The sequence below is a fragment of the Paralichthys olivaceus genome, chromosome 13 (assembly GCF_024713975.1).
Source record: "Paralichthys olivaceus isolate ysfri-2021 chromosome 13, ASM2471397v2, whole genome shotgun sequence".
Lineage (NCBI taxonomy): Eukaryota > Metazoa > Chordata > Actinopteri > Pleuronectiformes > Paralichthyidae > Paralichthys > Paralichthys olivaceus.
Genome location: NC_091105.1, coordinates 16133721 through 16146682, shown reverse-complemented (window position 1 = coordinate 16146682; position 12962 = coordinate 16133721). Strand labels below are relative to the sequence as shown.

Genomic DNA, 12962 nt, shown 5'->3' with positions numbered 1-12962 from the left:
CACCTTCCATACTTTGGTCAAAAGTACTTATCTAAGTGAAAGTAAGTACTTTAATTCAGTACGTTATGTTCGAAGCAAAATATACTCAAGTATCAAAAATAAAAGTACTGATGGTGCAGAAGCATTTCAGTTACTATACATATTGTTTTAATATACTGTAGTATACAACAGAGGTGGAAAAATAAAAAAGTAAAAATGTGCCATGTAGTTGTGCCACATTTTGATTCCACTTGTGCACTTAAACAGGTGATATCATTAGCTAGTTCGACCTCTGGCAAAACATCATGGTGTGTTGCATCGTGTTGGAAGCTTGGTTGTCTTACATATCACGTTCGTGAGTTAAGAAAGACACGTATTCAACTTTGTGACTGTGCGCACCTAATGCAAGGAGACTTTGCAAAAATGTTTTATAACGTTACTTACAAACAAATGCGAACAGTTACTTTAGGTTATGCCCTAAAATGTTTAGAGTCCTTAGGTGTTGATGCTAACCGTTAAAGTTAACTTTAAAGTCATCTAACTTAGATTCGGTAATTTGCATCATTAATGACTTCTATAACGCTACTATTTTACGGGACCTATATTAACGAAGAACACAAGAAACCATGCATTTACTTTTTGTGGATAGTAAAAATCTCCAACTCAACGCTACTCGGGGCACACGCTCACTCGCTGGTCTCTCTCGAATTAAAAGGCTGGTGAAAATGTCCCTCTCAAAACATCCTTCCCACCTCACCACCCAAAAAAAACATCCTCACTTCCTGACAGTGGAGGTGTCCTGAAAGTGGAGCCTGCACCGGGAGCGACCTCACAGTGGAGATCTGCAGCCAGGACCCTCTCAAAATAGTAGCAATGGAATTTAGTCCATTGTTCCTATTTTCCACTGTTCAAATATATTGGTACACCGACCACAGTTCCTGGGAATAAGCAGGGAAGTGGGAGAACTCTGGATCCCCAAACACCATAACACACAAATGCACAAGCACGCCAACATACACTCACATTCACTCATGGGCGGTCACCGAGGATATAAGGTCTGGAAAAGCAAGTGTTAGTGTTGTTTCGTTGTTGCTTCAACGTTGTTTAGGGGTGTTCGCTGTCATTTGTGTGCTGATGTCCTGCAAATAAAGAAGTCCCGCCTGGCTGTAACTCTTCTTCACGAGCTCGGAGTCTTTCTTAACTTCCAGTGTTTTACTGAAGTCGAGCATTTTTCCTACATAATTGGTGTCACGAACATCGTCTCTGAAGGTAACACAACGGTCTGTGGTGGCTTCGAGGGGCATCCTCCCTGCACCAGATTAAAGGTAAGGTCTTTTAAAATTCCTTACACTCCAATTCAAGAGGAATGCACCTGTATAGGTCTGAGTGACCTGAGTTTAAGAGAAACTCTGATAAATCCAGAGGGATTTAGTGGTCTGAGAGAGAGACCTGGGTTTGAATCTTATGAGAAGACTCGTGAGTAAATTCAAGAGGAATTTACGTGATATAGAGTCTAGACTCTGAGTTAGAGTTAGACTGGTCCGGAGAGACCAGAGTCCCATGCCCATAGGGATAAAGCTTAGTTAGGACTGTAATGCGAGTCTAGATGTAGACTGCGCAAACTTTTGGTCAGGTTTGAGTGAAACCTGTGGCTTCTTGCTATTTCCGGCAATCGGAGAAATAGATTTCCCTTTTTTTGACAGTTTTGTGTGAAATAACAATATATATATATATATATATGTATTAACAGTAATAATAATAATAAAAGGCCTATAAATAAGAGAAAATAATAAATTAAAAAAAAGATAAATTACAATTGGTGGGAAAATCTGAATAAGCCTGCAGCCAACTACAACAATCACCTCATGCGCATGAATCCAAATTGAATAAATAAAAGTACAAACCGTGATTAAGCTGAAATATTTTTGCTGTGTAGAGAACTGTTTGCTTGGACGTCATATGAAATACTTGTGCAATGTGTTGAGCTTGTGTGAATTTGCAAGCTGAAATATTAGATTGCTGCATAGATGGATGGATGGATAGATAGATAGATAGATAGATAGATAGATAGATAGATAGATGTTATTGAATCCGCGTGTAGCCTCCATATGGAAAACTATTAAGAATAAACTTGATTGGGTGACAGGTACAGACCAGAATTTTATCGAGTAGGATGAGAGCCAATGCACCCTGTCTTATTGTTAAACCCATTCATATTTCAGCCTCACACACTTAGCTTACTCCAGCACCCTAAGAGGTGCTGAGGTTCAGTGTATTATTTATTCTGAAGGCGATGCCGCTCGGTTTCCTGTCTTCAGCTGCTCTCCGCAGCCCGTCTTCGTCAGCAGATCTCACGTCAATCATCCTCAACGGGAATTCACCGAGCGCCAGCTGGAGAGCGAGGACCCCACCACACACACGCACACACACTGCACACACACACGCACACACACTGCACACACACACACACACACACACATACACTGGACACACACTGCACACACTGCACCCACACACACATCCAAACAAATACTGTCTATTATGTCTGTAAGTACTTTTTAGATAAAATGCTATAAACACACAGAGACAAAAGTTAATACACAACTCAGGTATGAAAACATAAACACCATCTAATACAATGTATCACTAGTTATTACTGTTGTTTTACAGGACTGCTGGTGGTGGTAATAGTTGCATGATGGGGTTTTTGATGCTGTTGCACGTTGGAATGAAACAAAGCTCATATGCATATCATGTAAATTTCACGGTGAGAGTTCAAATCCTTTCTCCCGGCATGCTTTGTGCTATTTGGCCCGTGCATCGCCCCCTGTCCCTGCACAACTAAGGTGTCACCACTAGATGTCACTCATAGATCAGTATAGTGTGTTGGGTGCCATCCACGAGGTTAGATGCTTGCCACCAGAGATGAGCAGCTTTAACATTTACAATTTTTTTTATGTAGTAGTAAAATTATTTAAAAAAAGACAAAGGACAAACGAGGATGTCTTTATAACAGCCTAGACTAACACTATAGTCCCACATTGTGGAAGTTGAAGCCTAATATCTTCCACGTAACTACCTTTTGAACTAGAGTGTTTTGGTGGCAATTGGATTTTGTCTCTGATAGATATTCAGATATTTTAGTCAGTTTGGGGCCTAATGATTGATAACAGAGATACCTTTAAGACACTGCAGGATAAATGAAGCACTCACCAATGATGTGCACTTTGCTCATGCATGTCAATAGATTTATTCTAATTTACATGGCAGTTATTTTGTAAGTTCTTCTGTTTTATCATTGATTTAATCAGTGTGGATTGTTGCCTTGATGATTTATTCTTTTATTTCATTGCATTTTTTAGAATGTTAAGTGGGTTAGGGTAAAAATGTTAAAAATTAATCCTTTACATTATATTATATTAAGGGAAATATTAGGATACACTCATTATACATATACATATACTTGACTGTGACATATCAATTATTTTTCTACATTATAAATGAGTAGAAAAGACCTTTTAACTATAATCAGTTTTAATCAAATACTCATTACTCCCTCTCACTTGAATAAACCAGAGTGACAGAAGTCTAACATGTTTATAATGAAATTAGTACTTTGTGAAACCTAACCTTTGCTTTTTTCTTTCGGGTGTTTCTAGTGTTAAGAGTGTTAACATGTGGTTTTACTGATAAGGATCTCAAATTTAAAGTCAGGGCCGTACCGGAAACAGACTCTGCATTATTTGTTTCTCCTTAACTGTTCATTAGCAGACTGTAACTTACTTGAGTGTGCATTCGATTTTTTGGTATCCAAAACATTATAGACAAAGAAAGGAAAAAGGAGCCGTGAAGTACAGCCACCTGACGGGGGGAAGGGCATCACTGAAATCTCAACATGTCAGGTGATTACTTTTTAACTACTTTACTAAAAACTACAGAATTTCTATCTAGCTCTATGTTGTTGTTGACCTGTTGACCGTGACGGTGTTGATATGTGACAATGTGTGATGTTTGAGGGGGACACACATTGCTCTAACTTTTACATCCATTATCTATATTAATCAAATTAGAAAGACAGTAGGTATTGTTAATTATTTTGCATTTCCATTTGGATTCTTATCAAACAATGAAGACTAAAAAAAACTCCACTATAGCAGGCAAAATGAAAGACAATTATTTGTTGCAAGTACGAATAGATTAAATTATTAAATAATTTAGAATTGTTAATGGTCACTAGATAGAGTCGTCTTGACAAGTGTTTAAACTGGTGATTTTAAATTCAATTAAACATTTTAAATAAATTTAAGTTCTTACTCAATTTTATTCTCCCCCTTGAAGACTGATGTGTAAGCCTGACCAGTGTTTCCAACAGGAGTAAGTTACATATGAAGACCAGCAGGTAGCGTGATAACTCTCATTATCAATTGACGTTGAGGGGCTCATTCACCCAAATTCCAAAACATCACACTTTGTCACAGTTTTGGTTTTATTTGCAGATAGGTATAGTCAAATAAATTTTTTACTTTTTTCCAATTCCAAAAATCTCTGCCTTTACGCCAAAACAGTTGATTACCCGCTTTAGAGTTACCGTAAATAATAGTTTGTGTCTCACAGCAATGAAAAGATAAACTGAAAGAGTCATTTAAAGCTGTTAACACAGAAAAACTGAACAGAATTTTGTTCAGAGGCAACCTGACAATTTGAATGTTGCCTATTTAATTCTATATTACTGGATCAGACTGAAGTTAAACCTTAAATAAATTGTATGATTCAAATAACATGTCTATGTCTGCAGATCTAGAATCACTGAATCATGAATCCACAACATTTGATTATTCCGACTACTACAGTGACTCTCCCACGTTGTACCATCCTTGCAACGATGTGGACTTGATGAATTTTGGGAGAGTGTTTCTGCCCACGCTCTACAGTTTGGTTTGCATTGTGGGATTTCTAGGTATGTATGTGTGTGTGTGTGTGTGTGGAGGTTAAAGGGTGGATCTGGAAGCTGTAACATATCTGTGAAAGTTCTCACTCATCCAAATCACGGTATCTTCAAGAGTTGTACATGTGCAAAAAGGCAAATACACCTGTTTGTGTTTTTGAAGATGTTTCACCTCTCATCCAAAAGACTTCTTTAGATATAACTGACTGGCGGGAGGTTTGAGGTAACAGGGAAACTCTTTGGGTCTTTACCTTACCTGAGAGTTGTTATGTTAAACATGCAGGCCAATGAGCCCCCTGCAAATTGGTGGGTTTAGTCAAGGTGTGAATGGCTGTTGATAAGTTCTTGACCCACCCTGTTGGGCTGAAGATAGGTATTGAACTGTCTGGAAGGAGACCATAGGACAGCATTTTATGTGACTGAAAGTATGTGCCTCAGGCCAGAAACACAAGCAAGGCCAGGTCATTACATACACATGTACAACTCTTGGATAGTTGAACCTTTCAAAAGTCAAATAAAGAAACCAAGAGACAATGTCTAATGTTTTCAGGGAACAAACAGATCAGAACAGAACTGAGAGCGAAACGAATGTAAAGGACAGTATTGACCATCACTGACAAATGGACACAGTCTACAACAAAAACCACGATCTGCAATCAACATACTCAGTATCCTGTGTGTTTGAATAAACCAGTGAAGGCTTTAAAATGAATACCTATGGGAGCTCAATTCACTTGTGTGGACAAAATAAAATCCCCCAAAATTGAGGGTTGGGCTTAGAAGGTTAGGGAGTATTGAGTTTTCTTGATGACTCCCGCTGCCTTGTCCATCGTCTGGGCAGTTGAAATGGAGAGCCAAAGGCAATGTAATGACAACCGCATGCCAGTCAATAGCTTTCCATCCCCAAATCATATCTCAGGCTTTCAGGCTCAGCCTCTCAGGTTGGATCCAGAGTGAGTTGTCCATCATGGTTGAGTGGTTAGGGTTAATGAAGTAGTGGTTATAGGGTTGAGGCTTGGGCAAGTCTCCAAGAAACAAATACAAGGGTTAGGGTTGAACATGTGTGTGTGTGTGTTGTGGCCCATTTAATGTTTTTTTTCGTCTCCTAAGGTAATGGTTTAGTGGTGTGTCTCCTGGTGAAACACCGCAACCATACCACTTTGACAGACATCTGCCTTTTCAACCTGGCTTTCTCCGACCTTGTCTTCCTGCTCACACTGCCTTTCTACGCTCACTACTCCATGATCAACCACTGGATTTTCGGGGACTTCATGTGCCGTTTCATGTCAACCTGCCACTACACCGGCTACTTCAGCAGTGTCTTCTTCATGGTTGTCATGACACTGGACCGCTACGTGGTCATCGTGCACATTCACAGGGCGGCAGGTTATCGCACGCTGAGGGCAGGCGTTGTTCTCAGCATGTCCATCTGGCTGCTGAGCCTTGGCGTCTCTCTACCAGGGTTTATCTTCTCAAAGGTCACAGATAATTTTAATTACTCAAGTTGTTCCCAAGACCTGGAAAACAGTACCTGGAACATTTACAACATCATTGTGACAAATATAGTGGGTCTCGTGATTCCCTTGCTGGTGATGGTAGTTTGCTACTCTAAGATCATCCCTACACTGATGAACATGAGGAGTGTGAAGAGGCACCGCGCTGTGAAGTTGATTGTCTTTTTAGTGGCTGCCTTTTTCTTCCTCTGGGTCCCATTTAACATTTGCAGTTTCTTGTACTTTCTGAAGTCGACATACATATCCCCGAATGAATGCCACACAGATTTAAAGCTGTCCCTTATCGTGACCGAGACCTTTGCTTACACTCACTGTTGCCTGAATCCCATCATATACGCTTTTGTTGGACAGAAGTTTATGAAACGAGCCTTGCAGCTGCTGAGGAAGTGGGTTCCTGGGAATCGGACTCTCTCCACCAGAGATTTGACAGATAGCTCCTTCAGGAAAAGCTCTGTCTCGTCCAGGTCCAGTGATATGATCGCCACTATTATCATTTAGGAGGTGGAGGGCAGATGTGATACAGTTTATGGACACCGCCCTTCAGCTTTTGACCTCCGCCAAGGAGTTAATGTTTTCACCCCTGTCCATTTGTTTGTTGGTTTGTTTGTAAGCAAGACTGTACAAAACAACAGAATGGATTTCCACAAAACTTGTGGTATGTGGTATGGGTCATGGAAGAATCCATAAAACTTTGGTGCAGAATTACCGCATCCAGGATTTTTAAAATTCAACATTATGTTAACTATTACAGCTGCCTGTACCTGTACATGATGACATGATTCTATTGATTCCATTTTCAAATTGTATTTGCACTGTATTGTATTGCAATTGTATTGTTTTGACCATAAGATGTCAGATATGCCGGCCTGTCAGTTTTAAAATAATCCAGATGAGAGCTAAATCATCAGCATTATCATCTCCTATACTTTCACAGGTTTGCTAAATGCAATGCAGCTACGCTGATATAGAAGGACATTTAACTGCACTTCAAACTTAACCTTCTGACAGAGGAAGCCTTGAATCACATGTTTGTTTCTCTGTGGCCGGATGTATTTTGTGTACTGTTTTTTTGGCGGAGGCGGGGGGGGGGGGGGTTTACACATTTTTAAGAAGTCTGCAAGTTGGCAAAAAATATTCATAATGAGCTGCTGACATTTGTAAAAAAGCAAAGTTCCCTTTTATAACATGTGTGTTCTTTTTATTGTAAAAAAAATAAATTCTGTTTAATGCTCAATTGCTTGTATTGATAGTTAATTTGTGTGGTTTTGTTTTGCAAATGAGATTATTCCATTTTTACCTCATGTTGTCTCTGTTCCTCTCTACGCAAATAACTTTGAAGGCAATTTCTATGAAAACAAGCACAGTCAAAGTCAAACACTGCTTTCTGTAACTTTAATTCAGCATCTGCAGATGGACAGTACACATCACCTGAATGACATGCACAAATGAGAAAAGAACATAGGAGAATCTGTGTTCTTGTAACTCACAGTCCCCTCCCATTAAGCATGCAAGGGTATTTATTACCCTCTTATAGTTTCACTCAGCAGAGGATTTTATGTGTTTACATATCCTGCGGAGACTCCCCAAGTGAGACCCCAGGTGTGAGATCCCAAACAGAGAGAGAAACCATAAAGTTGTGGTTTCTCAAGGCCATAATTCAAAGTCTCTTAATCAATCATAAACCCTAAAGTTGCACTTTAACATAAACCGTTCTTGCAATTATACATACACAAATGAAAAATTTCCATTACATAACTTTTGCATGGTGGTTTACATTTGAAATTAAATCAATTAATTAATTTGATTTGTATAGCCTATATTCACAAATCAAAATTAAAAAATGAAAAATATTTACTACATTCACGAGAAAAGACAGAGGTGGAAAATAAAGGTGTATCAATGTATAAAATAAAATAAAAATGCATGAAGGGAGCAGTAATGACAATTGTAATGAAAACATTTGCCAATGACAGTAATATATTTTACATCTGACAAATCTAGCTGTAATCATATCCCACGATCAGCTGCCGCCACGATCCATGATTCTAGATCTGCAATTATAAAGCACAAGGACTCAAAGCAGCAGTCAAGTCAGTAACATATATCGCTGAGTAATTAATGTGAAGAGGGAGAAAAGGAGAGAGAAGCTCCGTGTGTCATGTGTCCCCTGACATTCTAGACCTATAGCAGCATAACTAAGAGCTGGTTCAAGATAGACCTGAACCAGCTCTAACTACAAGCTTTAGCGAACAGGGAGGTTTTGAGCTGACTCTTAAATGTAGAAACGGTGTCTGGCCTCCTTAACTGAAAATGGGAGATGATTCCGTAGGAGAGGAGCTTGAAGGCTCTGGCCCCCACTCTTCTCTCTCTTCCTCTCATTAAAAAGAAAGTTCTGCAGTAGGTTCTTCAGCTTATCTGTGTAACTGGGGCTTTAAACAGATTTGAAATGATCATACTGTAAATGTCCCACATTATACAGTATGCCACACAGAAGCTTTTCTACAGCATGTTGTAGAGTCCACATTAGAGAGAATGCTGGTCCTTCTTCTGCACATTGTGTACAGTAGTTAAATGTTTTCTCTTCCTTATGACAATAGCAGGATACTTATTTAATTAAAAATTTACCTGATGAGTTAATGATTAAGATTAAGTGAAATGTTAAGAAGATTTAAAATGTATGTGCAAGCAAATCATTGGGGAGACACTAGTTTATTAGTCCAGAATTAATAACAAGACTCATGCAGCTTGGTCTACAGGGGCTGTTCATTAAAAATGAGTGAAACCGAAATGTGAAATCTTTTTTTTGATTCCTACTGAGCAAAGTATGATTCAAATGTTCATTTCCTTCTTCAAGAGATGAAAAACAAAGAGAAAAGTGACACATTTTGACACATTTGATTTGGCCTGAACACCTCTTTTCACACATTTCCGAGAAAACCCCGCACCTCTCTGACATGCAGGTTTAACATGATGCAGAGGAAACAACAGAAGTCAGATTTCACCTTACCAGATATGAAAACAAACTCGACTGGAGGACTTGAAATCTTAAGACGCAACACAAGAACATACAAAAGGACAAATTACAGGAGCAGTAATTGGGGTGAGCTCGTTCATATTTAATACTTCAAATCTTTCAGCTGCTATTTGCGAGACTTACTCTATGTCTCACCTTCTTCACCCGCACCACATAGTGCTTGGGTGGGGATCGTGTGTGTGTGATGTTTAGCCACAGGAAGTGAGGGTCGGTAAGTCTGTCAGAGCAGGTGGTTCTGTCTAAGCTTATAGTGAGTAACAAAATAACAGCTGTGGTTTGAATGAGACCTTAAGTGTTTAGTAGGAGTAAGAGGAGGTTTGAGATATTCATAGACAGATTGGATTTACATAGAGGCTGGTGACGGTCGTTGGTTCACTGTTTTTGAAACAGCATAATGTTTGTTGCAGAAGCCATGACTCACTAAACAATGATTGTATCTGAAAAGTTCATTTTAAAGGGCTGTAAAGTCCGTGTTGATTACATCACTACAGAACAGTCAGGGAAATACGCATTTCCAGTTAAACAGCCCTGTTTGAAGGTATATGAGTTTTTACAAACACTTTAGGCAAATGAAGGAAACATTTTTTCTCATTTTTGAATCAGGAGTCAAAAGATTACATTTTTGATAAAGTAAGTACATTTTTAATGATTGATCCACTTTGGCTTTTTATTTGAATCCAGAATTGTCCGGCTTGGTCTCATCTAGTTATCTAAATCTACAGAGAAAAGCACGAGCGGAATGATCATAGCATTCAGAAGAGGGATTACAGGTTTAAGATGGTTTTTCAATGCTTTGACTATTTATTTTGGCGATAGATTGAAGGTACAGGAAGAACAGATCTGCCACAACTGATTTGTGATGGTTTTGAACCTAAGAGCAGTTTGGGCTGGGTGGCTCCTTTTGAAGAACAGAGTTACAAGAGCACAACTCGATACATTTTGAACAGCTCATTCCTTAGGATTGAGAAAACTCATATTCATCAGACTAGAAACTAAAGTTATGGACTTGCCTTGTTCATATGGTTTTATTTGGCTGGTATGTTCATTTAGTTTTTTTGCAGGAACTGGAAAAAGTCACTGCTGTACAATGTTGGTTTTGAAAAGGTCACATTGTAGTTTACCATGGAAATCTTGGATTATTGTCATTTACATAATTTAGTTTTTGCTGCTTGACTCATGAGGATTTTATTGGTGATCATTTGGATCACCTGACTCAGGTTGAGGACTGTGTTTTGTCTTTGTCTTCTTGACACCAAAGTAATCCCTACATACTCTGTTCCTCCTGACACAGCAGTATGAATGCATCAGACTCAGAGATGTATTACGATTATTACTACAATTCGACCTGTGGGCAGGACCCCAGTGCAGAGTTTCTCGATGGATCCATGGTCTTACCAGTTCTTTACTACCTGCTGTTTTGTTTTGGTGTGCTCGGTAAGTTCACAATGCACACAGTTAACGCACATTTGCATTTGAACAGTCCTCATCTACAGTTTGTTACCAGAAAGGCTGAGTAATAATTCAAAGTGATTTTCCAGGTAATGTGACAGTCCTCTGGGTTCTCCTACGCTACATAAAGCTGAAATCTATGACGGATGTGTGCCTCCTCAACCTGGCCCTATCTGACCTCATACTGGCTGTATCTCTGCCCCTGTGGGCCAATGAGCCCCAGAACCTGTCGTCATGCAGACTGATGACAGGAGTCTATCAGGTGAACACACTTCAAGTACCCATTGTTTTGAAAACAGAATTCATAAAGAGGAACAGATGACGTAAAACTAACATTTACACTTTGTTTCAGACTTTATATCTGTGGTAAAACACTGCTCTTGATATGAAATCGTACAAGGACAGAGTTTTTTTTATTTTATCTAACTCTGATGGGATGATGATAATCTGTATTTCTTGCAAAAGTGCAACACTGATACATTACAGCCAGCTTGTGCAAGTATTTGTACTGTATGTAATGCTGTTAGCACAAGTTGTGGGTGCCTTTGATTTCATAATGGCGGAAATATTAACCACCTAATAACCAAGATATTATCACATATCTTCTGTGGTTATGGCTGCCTTCTCTGGGTGAGGTGAGAAAAAGCTGATGTTTTATATCAGACATCACCGTGGCCTGTAAATCATGTTCTTATTTTGTCTCAGCTGGGATTCTACAGCAGCACTCTGTTCGTGACCTCAATGAGCGTGGACCGCTACCTGGCCATCGTCCATGCTGTGGCAGCCATGAGAGCCAGGACACTTCGCTACGGGAGCAGAGTCAGCATCGTCATCTGGGTTGTTGCTGCAATCATGGCAACACCTCAGCTGATATTTGCCTCCATGGAGATGGATGATGACGTACTTCATTGCCAACCTCTGTACCCTGAGGACAGGCAGCAGTTCTGGAAGATGCAGCGAAACTTCAGTGAGAACACAATAGGCCTTTTCGTCTGCCTCCCCATTATGGTTTTCTGCTACGTGAAAATCCTTGAGGTGCTGTCCAAGTCCAAGAACTCCAAAAGGGACAAAGCTGTGAAACTGATATTCATCATTGTGTGTGTGTTTGTGGTGTGCTGGGTCCCTTACAATGTTATGGTTTTCCTTCAGACTTTGCAGCTCTTTGAAATCTTGAATGACTGTGTGGCTTCAAAAACGATCGACTCCGCTATGGGCTTTGCTGAGATCATTGCACTGGCTCACTGCTGCGTGAATCCTGTCATCTATGCATTTGTAGGGGAGAAGTTTAGGAAGTCACTGCGCAAAGTGATGACACGATGCTTCTGCTGGAGTCATCAGAGCAGAGTGGCATTAAGCCTCAGAGACAACACAGAGAAAGAGACTTCCAACACACCTGTAAAGTCAGATTACTGAAAAATAACAAACTGGACATCTGTGTGGTGGTGGTGTGTGCGTGTGGTTACAATGATTCAACAGTGTATGAGTGTGCATGTGTGTGTGTGTGTAGCGTTGAGTAGATGATGCTTGTTAGAACTTTAAAATGGGGCACTGATAATTTCCAGTAATGAGGGAATGATTCATTTTGAAAGTGTACAGAATTTTATGAAACATTTATTCAAATAATGTAATTCAAAGTATATTTGGAACTTGTGCAATTGTATTGTGTTTGTAACAGATCAAATAAGGAAAATAAAACTTTCTGGTGTGCATGTGTCTCATCGACAAACATTGACTATAAAAGTTTAATTGCAGATAAACCAGGTAGGATAACACAAAATTGTCTAACTTCACTCTGGACCATAGACAAACAATAAAAAGTGACAGTATATTGTAGAACTGTTTGAGGAGGACTCACTAATGACGAGGAATAATTCTGAAGTAGACTTCAGAGCATTGACAAAGGCCAAGAGAAAAGCCAATTCCAGACAGGCAGGTTCAGAATAGAGACTGTATTTGTGTAAGTAAAATGTCACAAGCAAAGCCTTTTGCCTCAGCAGTGCATTGTCACCCAGATGATCGAAAACATTTCAGACAGTCATTC

The 12962-nt window shown here is 39.5% G+C and overlaps 2 protein-coding genes across 7 annotated transcripts; both read left to right on the top strand.

The window, feature by feature from the left end:
- Positions 1-3625: 3625 nt before the first annotated feature.
- LOC109632120 (C-C chemokine receptor type 1-like) lies at positions 3626-7672 on the top strand. Of its 4 annotated transcripts, XM_069537406.1 has the most exons (4): positions 3747-3881; positions 4318-4378; positions 4775-4936; positions 6035-7672. In XM_069537406.1, exons 3-4 carry the CDS (start codon positions 4873-4875, stop codon positions 6934-6936), a joined length of 966 nt encoding a protein of 321 aa, XP_069393507.1. In that variant the 5' UTR covers positions 3747-3881; positions 4318-4378; positions 4775-4872; the 3' UTR covers positions 6937-7672. The 4 variants fall into 4 exon arrangements, with proteins under 4 accessions (XP_019946808.1, XP_069393508.1, XP_069393507.1 ...); XM_020091249.2 differs by lacking the exon at positions 4318-4378 and having other exon boundaries at positions 3626-3881; XM_069537407.1 differs by lacking the exon at positions 4318-4378 and having other exon boundaries at positions 3716-3881; positions 4830-4936.
- A 1573-nt stretch (positions 7673-9245) lies between these two features.
- Positions 9246-12628, top strand: LOC109632126 (C-C chemokine receptor type 2). 3 transcript variants are annotated; one of them, XM_069537409.1, is made up of 4 exons: positions 9246-9538; positions 10767-10906; positions 11011-11183; positions 11627-12628. In XM_069537409.1, the coding sequence occupies exons 2-4, from the start codon at positions 10768-10770 to the stop codon at positions 12332-12334; spliced, it is 1020 nt and encodes a 339-aa protein (XP_069393510.1). In that variant the 5' UTR covers positions 9246-9538; position 10767; the 3' UTR covers positions 12335-12628. The 3 variants fall into 3 exon arrangements, with proteins under 3 accessions (XP_069393510.1, XP_019946813.1, XP_069393511.1); XM_020091254.2 differs by having other exon boundaries at positions 9316-9538; positions 10764-10906; XM_069537410.1 differs by having other exon boundaries at positions 9370-10102; positions 10764-10906.
- The last annotated feature ends 334 nt before the right edge of the window (positions 12629-12962 follow it).

Coding starts and splice junctions, on each gene's coding strand:
- LOC109632120 (XM_069537405.1), top strand. CDS start 4,759: ATGTCTATGTCTGCAGATCTAGAATCACTGAATCATGAATCCACAACA. Junction 4,937..6,034: donor TTGCATTGTGGGATTTCTAG/GTATGTATGTGT, acceptor TCGTCTCCTAAG/GTAATGGTTTAGTGGTGTGT.
- LOC109632126 (XM_069537409.1), top strand. CDS start 10,768: ATGAATGCATCAGACTCAGAGATGTATTACGATTATTACTACAATTCG. Junction 10,907..11,010: donor GTTTTGTTTTGGTGTGCTCG/GTAAGTTCACAA, acceptor GTGATTTTCCAG/GTAATGTGACAGTCCTCTGG. Junction 11,184..11,626: donor TGATGACAGGAGTCTATCAG/GTGAACACACTT, acceptor ATTTTGTCTCAG/CTGGGATTCTACAGCAGCAC.